Source organism: Hyperolius riggenbachi, chromosome 9 (assembly GCF_040937935.1).
Source record: "Hyperolius riggenbachi isolate aHypRig1 chromosome 9, aHypRig1.pri, whole genome shotgun sequence".
Classification (NCBI taxonomy): Eukaryota; Metazoa; Chordata; class Amphibia; order Anura; family Hyperoliidae; genus Hyperolius; species Hyperolius riggenbachi.
The window spans coordinates 18,463,581-18,473,580 of NC_090654.1; the positions used below are offsets into that span (position 1 = coordinate 18,463,581).

General features: G+C 46.9%; 1 protein-coding gene across 4 annotated transcripts in view; it reads left to right on the forward strand.

The window, feature by feature from the left end:
- Window positions 1–10,000, forward strand: part of ZC3H7B (zinc finger CCCH-type containing 7B) — a 123,485-nt gene that overhangs the window by 89,049 nt on the left and 24,436 nt on the right. For 2 of the 4 annotated variants that reach the window (XM_068252049.1, XM_068252046.1), the window contains exons 17-18: window positions 6,262–6,350; window positions 8,111–8,232. In XM_068252049.1, coding sequence (XP_068108150.1) covers window positions 6,262–6,350; window positions 8,111–8,232 — 211 coding nt within the window. The remainder of the gene's footprint in view (window positions 1–6,261; window positions 6,351–8,110; window positions 8,233–10,000) is intronic. The other 2 variants (XM_068252048.1, XM_068252047.1) reach the window with 2 other exon arrangements.

A 10,000-nucleotide genomic window follows, 5' to 3' on the forward strand; every position in this document is an offset into this window, starting at 1 on the left:
ATGACATAGTGGCAAGCTTGTTAAACTTTATGCAAACGGAAGCTCATTCATGTCACAGCATAGGCCATATGCAGATATGAGATGCGATCAGCAGCAGGAATGCTATTGTAAAGTTCACAGGTGCATATTTACCACATCACTGGGTATGCAGATTCAGATGGTGGTGGAGAGAATCCAGGCTGTGGGTAGATTTGCAAGGTAGCAAGCTCTGGGTGGTCCTGGTAGATGGTTATAGGTGGTGGGGATTGGTATCAGACGCTATGACATCTGACATGTTTCGCTGTCCGTCTGACAGCCTCTTCGGAGATTAGCGTCTATGTTGTAAGCGCCATGCCACAAGTGCTCTAGGCATCTGCCCCGGAGACGCCCACCTCCTTCCTTGCTGCTGCGGCCAATAGGAAGCGGCCCAGCGTGAGCGCTGAACTCCGCCTACCGCGCGTCACACATGGCGGCAATTCCCTATCCAAGCCCACACCTATTAAAGTGCCATCAAACAATCGCCCCCTTACTAGATCAATCAAGGCAGATAAGAGGATTGAGAATAGGCAGAACAAAGAAAAGAAAAAATATCCTAAAAAGGAGGGCCCTATAAATAAATATCTATCAGGATGCACTTCAGAAGACACACACGAAGAAGTGGATGGGGCATCCGGTGGCTCAGAGTCCTCATTGGAATTAGCTTCTTTTTTAGCCAACAACATTTTAACAACAGGGAACACCTAGAGCAGGGATTTTTAGCTTCGTCCTCTCCACACTCTCCACCCCATGTTCCCCCAGGTGACTCTCGTCAATGCATGCAAATCATTAACCTATCAGGGGTTCCTTTGGAACCCGGTTTAGAAACACTTCTTAAGAAAGGTCTCGGGTTTTGCCCGAATCGCACTTTAGATCGTTTTGAGTTTTTCAAAGATATTAATATATTTTGCCGGAACCTAGTGCTGAAAAGCTTACATAAAAAGAAGACAGAGGCCCCCCTGGGAGGGATAATTAAAGAGTGGAGAGAGTGGACAAACAAAGATTATAGGACTCTGATGACCTTAATTGATTTAGGGGATGAAGCTGGATGGATTCAAGCGGACGATCCATCCACTCCCCCCATAACGGCTATAGATAGGAGCAAGTTTAAGAAGAGATCTTCCTCTTTCCCGCCTTTCTCCCTTTGTCCGGGGGTTGAAACGTTTATTAATTTAATTGAAAAGGATATTCGACAAGTGTGGCTGGAACCCAGCCCCTCCTTAAATTTGAATCTCCAAGAACAAAACGCCTTACGTAACTACGCAACCATGACCAATTTAGTGGTCAAGCCCTCGGACAAGGGGGGAAACGTTGTAATTATGTCGACCGAGCAATACAAGTACATGTGTCATAGGATTCTGAGCCAGCGAGAGTGCTACCGTGGGGTCTCCCCGTCCAGGGTGATTGAGAACCAGGTGGCGCTGGAAATGATCATAGACACAGCTGTCCAAACTGGGGTTATTAGTCCACAAACAGCGGACTTCCTTAAAGTCAAAGACCCAGTTACCCCCACCTTTTATGCCTTGCCTAAGGTTCACAAGAATTCTGCCAAGCCCCCGGGACGCCCAATAGTGTCAGGATGTGGAGCCTTGACTGAGAGAGCCAGTATCTATGTGGATCAACATCTGCAGCCACATGTTCTGGGTCTCCCGTCATATGTCAAGGACACCTCACACCTTCTTACTATTTTGGAGGGTTCACAGCTGCCCCCTGGCTCTCTGCTAGTCACCCTGGACGTGGAGGCTCTATATTCGAGCATACCACAAGATAAGGGAGTCATTGCGGTAGGCAAGTTTCTGTCTGAACTTAATGTTTCGGAATATGAACACAATCAGTTCATTTTGAGTCTTTTGTCTTTCATCTTAAGCAATAATGTGTTTTTATTTGATGGCTCCCATTACCTTCAGGTGCAGGGGGCGGCGATGGGCACTACGTGTGCCCCGTCGTTCGCCAACCTGTACCTGGGGGACTGGGAGCGGTGCCTTTTCGGCAGTGACAGCTTGGTCATGTACCTGTGCCACATAGTTTCTTGGCACAGGTACATAGACGATATCTTGATGTTCTGGACGGGGGGGAGAGATCTCCTTGACGAGTTTGTATTGAGACTCAACGAGAATGAATTGAACCTAAGATTCACTATGTACTGTGACCCAACATCGGTACCTTTCCTGGACCTGAGGATCAGCGCAAACATGGATGGACATATATCCACACAATTATTTCGTAAAGAGACAGCTACCAATTCTTTACTAAGAGCAGAAAGCCAACATCCTAAACACACTGTACGCGGGATCCCGATTGGACAGTATCTTAGAATTCGTAGAAACTGTTCCAAGGAAGCTGACTTTGAAAAGGAGGCAAAAGCTCTCCGGGCACGTTTCCTCGAGAGAGGATACAAGGACAAATGGTTGAAGAAAGCATATAAACGTGCTAAATCAACCGATAGATTAACACTGCTGGGCCAGTCAGATAGAAAGCAGAAAAGAATCGAGGATGACAAGAAAGTACGCCTGATCACCAGATACTGTGATCAGGAGAATCAAATCTATAAAATCTTGAGCCGTCACTGGCACATACTTTGCGCTGATCCCTCGGTTCAGGAATTTGTACCTCCCAGACCCCTAGTGACTTACAAACGCTCCAAAACCTTGGGGGACTCACTGACGACCAGCCACTTCCGTTCTAGAGCAGCCTCTAAGCATTGCACAGTCTTGGGGACCTATAGCTGTGGTGGATGCGTATATTGTAGATACTTACAGGTGGGAGATGAGGCTACACTCCCCAATGGACGCACCTGGAAGCTGAGGCATTTTGTGAATTGTAACACCATCTGCGTTGTCTATTTACTGACATGCAGATGTGGATGTTTTTACATCGGAAAAACGTACAGGGCATTCAAGGAACGCATTAAGGAACATGTTGGCGACATTGGGGGATGTAATTTCAGGTCCCCCATTTCGAGACATATTAACTTGACACATGGTGGGGACCTGAACTTCATCCGCTTTATAGGTTTGGACAGAGTACATCCACATGAAAGAGGTGGCAATGTGGATAAAATTCTTTTACAAATGGAATTGAGGTGGATCTTCACCTTGGATGCTACTAGAGGGAGGGGCCTGAATGATGCAGTGCACTTTGGAGCTTTTCTCCCTGTATAGTTAGTCCTTCTCAGTCCTCACTCAATATTCTGCTTTAGAGTATGAAACTCCTTCCACCCTGCCCTCTCCCTCTCCCCCTCTTTTGAAAGTGGTCCTCCCTTCCCTTTCATGTCTGTATCTCCTGACTGCCTTTCACATTGTTGGTTTGTCCTGTTTTTTCCCCCCTTTCCTTGGGGACACTACCTAGAACCATTCATCATGACCCCTTTAAGGGTGTCATTATTCAATATATCACTTTGTGCGTACATCCGCACAAGTACTATGTTGATGTTTTGCAAACTTACATTCCTTTGCGAGGCTCATGCCTGTTAGTGTACAATGTGGACGAGGCCTGTTCTACCATCTTCTTGCATTTTTTATGGATTCATGTTTTTTTCTATATATATATAGCGAGATGTGCACAAGGTTGCACAATATAGTTGCCAATCATTACTAGACTCCAGTTTGAGTTTGAATTTATGAAGAATTTGCACAATGTAGTAACTTCTGAAATCACCATGTCACTATAGATGCTCTGGGCTCTCTTCGGCGGCACTCCTCTCCCTCAGTCAGTGGGACGCTTCCTGTTTGCGTCCCACTGCGGAGCGCATGACACGCACACCTCCGCCGCCATGTGTGACGCGCGGTAGGCGGAGTTCAGCGCTCACGCTGGGCCACTTCCTATTGGCCGCAGCAGCAAGGAAGGAGGTGGGCGTCTCCGGGGCAGATGCCTAGAGCACTTGTGGCATGGCGCTTACAACATAGACGCTAATCTCCGAAGAGGCTGTCAGACGGACAGCGAAACATGTCAGATGTCATAGCGTCTGATACCAATCCCCACCACCTATAACCATCTACCAGGACCACCCAGAGCTTGCTACCTTGCAAATCTACCCACAGCCTGGATTCTCTCCACCACCATCTGAATCTGCATACCCAGTGATGTGGTAAATATGCACCTGTGAACTTTACAATAGCATTCCTGCTGCTGATCGCATCTCATATCTGCATATGGCCTATGCTGTGACATGAATGAGCTTCCGTTTGCATAAAGTTTAACAAGCTTGCCACTATGTCATACTGAAGGACAGCTTTGACAGCTACTTTCATCACGCTTGCTTGCTTTCTCTGCTACGCTTGAGCTTATCTTTTGGATGCACATGCTCCTTGCCGCACATTACCACTCATTAATGGATGCACAGTATACTACAGATTATGTGATCCTGGGGACCGCGACTGAGTCCATGTAACCCATATACTGGTGATGATAGAAGTTTCAGGCTCATGAACAGTGCATTTTTGATCAGCTAAGAGGTATATATGATTCTTGGGACTGCGATTGAGTCCAACCCATCCATTCTATGAATTTGCTATATGCTCCTCCAGGATGGCCAATTAAGGAATTGGACATACACTCTTAGATCCATACAATTTGAATTGAGCACTGCTCCTTGCTGCTCCAGAGGTGGTCTGATTTTTATTTTTGCGGAGGACTGCAGCCTCCATAAGGGTACAATGTGGTTGTGGGGGTTTGGCCCTTTTAGGACTCCTATGTCCTAGTTTTAATTCAGTTTATGTAGTACGTGTTCTAATTATATGTATATGTGTGTGTTTTTTGTATATTACAACAATTTTTCTATATTAAATATTCTAGCATGCACCCAAGAGTCAGTTGTTCTCTATACAAATCTACTAGAGTTCAATCAGTGTCGGTATTTGATCCGTGCGCGGCGTCCCGCTCGCTCAGCTTCCGACTCCCAGACCTCTCCAAGACTTCCGCGTTGGTGCGTCAGGCGTACTGGCTCCGCCCTACGCGTTTCGTCATCACGACTCATCAGCCCCTGATGAGTCGTGATGATGAAACGCGTAGGGCGGAGCCAGTACGCCTGACGCACCAACGCGGAAGTCTTGGAGAGGTCTGGGAGTCGGAAGCTGAGCGAGCGGGACGCCGCGCACGGATCAAATACCGACACTGATTGAACTCTACAGCCTTGCCGCTGTGATACGCTACATTATTCTTCTGGAGCTTGTAAGTTTATGGAGGGCGCGAGGAGCGCAGTGTGATATTTTATGTAGCAGATGTGTTGCGCTATGAAAGTTTTTTTATTTTGTTTTAGTGAAGATTAAAGGCCTTTTTTACTCTATGATGGATGTGGATTACTGATGTTACCAAGAGGTCCACATATTAAGCGAGGATTCCACCTATAATTTGGTGGTTAAAATCTGGTGAGCCGCTCTTGTATTAGAGGTGGTGGGATCCACGGAGTGAATACACGTCTCTCACTAGCACAGTTGTTGGGTGGTGTGATGTATTGTTGCTAAACAGGTTCACACTATATTAGATTGTTTTTACAGAAACGGAAGAGCGCAGTGAATCTAAATCTTTCCATATACCCAAGAGGAATTAACACAGCGCACTCCAGTATTTGATTGGACTCAAAACGTGGTGGACTTATATATATGAATGAATTTTAAAGTTAAAGTTTACAGGTTTTTAGTACAAATTGTAGTTGCAATAGTAGAAGAGGTGGGCGCAGCATTTGTTTGATATTTTCAGTAAATATTTAGAGTGGTGAGTGCAACTAAAGAATTAAAAAAATGTTTGGTTTGGGTCCGCTTTAAAGAAAATGCCTGAGAACTAAAAAAAAATGTGACATTGCAAGTTTCAATGGGCCTATTATCGTTAATGGATGGTTATAGTTATCTCTATTGAAGAATTTATCATGTATTTTTGTACTTTTTTGGAAATATTCAAAATAAGACTTTTTCCAAAGCCCTTCCTTAAATTTGTATATCCTTGTATTGACTAAGGAGGTGGTGATCCTGATGGGGGGATGGCAGGGAGTTCCAGAGAGTAGGGGCAGCTCTAGAGAAGTCCTGCAGTTTTGCATGGGAATGGGTACAGGTCAAGTTTGTACCTTTTGGATAAGTTTAGAGATGTAGGGCGGGCAGGTGTTGTGGAGGGATTGGTAGGCCAGGCACATTATCTTGAAGGTGATTCTGGAATGAATGGGCAGCAGGGGAGGGATTTGCAAGCAATAAAACGATCACAAGTAATTGATCATGTGACTTACATCTCATTGGCTGTTAACTCCTTCTCTTCCAGACGTCACTCCTGAGGACATTGTGCAGGAATCGGAGCGCATGTGGAAGATCCCCGAGCCCAAAGCCAAGGTGCCGTGTCCGGGAAATGGGGTATAACAATTCTGAGTTTGATCCTAACTTTATGCTAACATTCTACAAAAATAATGCGGGTTTGCAGTAAAGCACTCTTATGATTCAACAGCGGCGTTTGATTGGTCTAATACCAAGCCACATGAATTTACATAAAATTTACATGAACTCTGCATTATTAGCATTTTGCTGATTGTCCCAAAATTTTGCCTTATTTGCATTCTGTTTCTATCAGATGCCTGGTCTTTATTGCATAATTGTAGCACCTGTTTTGTATACAAGGTGTGTTTTTGCCGCTAGGGGGCTCTGTTGGTAGTCCTTCAGATGAGGCCTGGTCTTAGGGTGCACTGCTATCTCTCCCCTGTTGTCTATATAAATGAGAAAGGGCAGGTAGCCCGAAACGTTGTGCTTTCTGTTTGCTGTACTACTGCATAAATACGAAAATACATTTAAAAGATTACTTCCTTAAAGGGACTCTGCGCTCTAAATATAAACAAAATTGGTACTTGGGGCTTTCTGCAGCCCACCGTAGGTCGGGAGGTCCCCCAGCGTCCTCCTGGCTCCTCTCTCGGTCCTTCCGCCGCATACCGCACCGGGGACACCCGGGCCAGGTGTCGGGCTCCCACTTCCTGAAACGGGACGCTCTTCATCATTACGCCGGCCGCTGCGCATCATCACGGTGGCCGGCGTGACAGTACTGCGCATGCGCAATTTAACCACGCATGCGCAGTACTGTCATGCTGACCGCCGTGATGATGCGCAGCGACAGGCGTAATGACAAAGAGCGCCCGGTTCAGGTACTGGGCGCGGGTGTCCCCAGTGCGGTATGCGGCGGAGGAACTGGGAGAAGAGCCAGGACGCCGCCGAGGGACCTCCCGACCTACGGTGGGCTGCAGAAAGCCCCAGGTGAGTACCAATTTCGTTTATTTTTTGAGGTCAGAGTCCCTTTAAGGGTTGAGACCGGATTCGATTGTGTATAAACCATTTTATGTCCAGCTGCTTCCAGGTTCACAATATACTCATTTGTTTGTTAGTTCGAGACTAGGATCCCTTCCAATAGGATGTCCTCATCGTGGTGGAAGGGTCCAGTACTGAATACTTTGCATAAAGAAATAAATATTTTCAAAGAATAAAAATAAACATTGGGGGAGTGGTCAGACCTCTCCAACAGGAAGCTCTGTTGGTGGGGAGAAAAGGTTGGGGGGCTTGGGGGGGGGGGGGGGGGGGGAGGGGATCACTTGTGTGCTGTGTTGTGAAACCCTGCAGCTTGGCCTTAAAGCTGCAGTGGCCCATTTGACAAAAAAATGGCCTGGTCTTTGAGGGGGGGGGGGTGTGCATCTGTGTTGAATGCAAGCTGTGTATCCTGCCTATAATTAGGCTCTGCACACCTCTGCTGGTAGTCACTCAGATGCAGCCTGATTTGGGAAGCGCTGCCACCTCTCTCTGCTTCTAAAAAATGTAAATTAACCTTATGGCTAGCTGCTCCCATTTTTGATATTTATGTTTGCATTCCGTTTCTATCAGAGGGTAGGGCTCTAGTGCATAATTGTAGCATCTGTTTTGAATACAAGGTGTATGTTGCCTCTATGGGGCTCTACACGCCTCTGTTGGTAGTACATAAGTATATATTCCCCATGTGACCACCCAGCTTGCCCATATCAAAGGCCGGCCCTCTATACCATAATTGTACGAAATGTTACTACAGTATTCACAGCTCACTAACGTTAATACTTCACAGGTAGTCACGTTGTTCCTTTGGCTTTTGTTGTCCCTTTTTTCAGCAGCCGTCTCCCAAACCCCTGGACCTGAAGATGAAGATCGTGTGTGGTCAGTGTCTGCAGAACGGCCGGTGGATAGAGGCAGATCGAGACGGGAAATACTGCGCAGCCAAAGCAAGGCACAGGTATCCCACCGTTCTCTATCGACCCACCTCCTGCTATTGTCTGTCGTGTACAACAGCAATCCTCCGTAACATGCGAACTATTCTGAGTGAATGCAAAGATATGCAGTGTGGAATTGGACCAATGAAATGCAACAACTGCCGCGTTTGATTGGCCCATTTTAAAGCTGCACAAAATTAGTTCAAAATTTGCATCAACTCTGAGGCTAAGCACACAGTCGATTGTACAAAATCGTGGCCATTTTTCCTCTTTGTAGAAAATGCAAATTGGAGGTGAAATTGCAATGTGACTCACACTGCAATTGCTCCTCCATTTGCGGTTTCTACAATTTTTTTTTGTTTCGGAAATTTTAAAAATTGTGACAAAAAACTGTACCTTAAAGGGATACTGTAGGGGGGTCGGGGGAAAATGAGCTGAACTTACCCGGGGCTTCTAATGGTCCCCCGCAGACATCCTGTGTTGGCGCAGCCACTCCCCAATTCTCTGGCCCCGCCTCCGGTTCACTTCTGGAATTTCTGACTTTAAAGTCTGAAAACCACTGCACCTGCGTTGCCGTGTCCCCGATCCCGCTGATGTCACCAGGAGTGTACTGCGCAGACACAGACAATACTGAGCCTGCGCTGTGCGCTCTTGATGACATCAGCGGGATCGAGGACACGGCAACGCAGGCGCAGTGGTTTTCTGACTTTAAAGTCTGAAATTCCAGAAGTGAACCGGAGGCGGGGCCGGAGCATCGGTGAGCGGCTGCGCCAACACAGGATGTCTGCAGGGGACCATTAGAAGCCCCGGGTAAGTTCAGCTCATTTTCCCCTGACCCCCCTACAGTATCCCTTTAAGCTACATACACACGCCTGACTTAAAGGAAAAAAAATCAGTTTTACTCACCTGGGGCTTCTACCAGCCCCCTGCAGCCGTCCTGTGCCCCCGCAGTCTCGCTCGGATCCTCCTGTCCCCGTCACCAGCTCCTTTTGGTTTTCGGGGACAGGAGGACCTGATCGTGGCTGCGAGGGCACAGGACAGCTGCAGGGGGGCTGGTAGAAGCCCCAGGTGAGTAAAACTGATTTTTTTTTTTTTTTACTTAAAGAGAAACTCTGACAAAGAATCTAACTTTATCCCAATCAGTAGCTGATACCCCCGTTTACATGAGAAATCTATTCCTTTTCACAAACAGACCATCAGGGGGCGCTGTATGGCTGATATTGTGGTGAAACCCCTCCCACAAAGAAACTCTGAGTGTACTCTTGGCAGTTTCCTGTCTGTGAACCTTGCTGCATTGTGGGAAATAGCTGTTTACAGGGAGAGAAAAGATTTTACAATGGGCAAACACTGACTAAATCATTTATACATAATTATTGTAAAAATGAAGGACTTTTTTTTTTATTACATTATTTTCACTGGAGTTCCTCTTTAAGTGTCTCTTTAAGTCGGTTGAGGCAGGCAATGACGACCACCTCAGCCGACAGACGTGTGTATGGCAGCCGGCAACCCCCAACACGCGATCTACGAAAACCCCAGCGGCGCCGATCCAGTTTGCGCCATTCCCCCGCCCTCTGCATGACGTCACTCGCCGCCCCCGCTCCATAGCAACACTGCCGACGTGTGTGTGTGTGTGTGTGTATGGTGTGTGTGTGTGTGTGTATCAGTGTATCAGTGAGTGCTGCGAGATGAAGTGTGTGTGTGTGTATGGTGTGTGTGTATGTGTGTATGGTGTGTGTGTGTGTGTGTATGGTGTGTGTGTGTGTGTGTGTGTGTATCAGTGAGTGCTGCGAG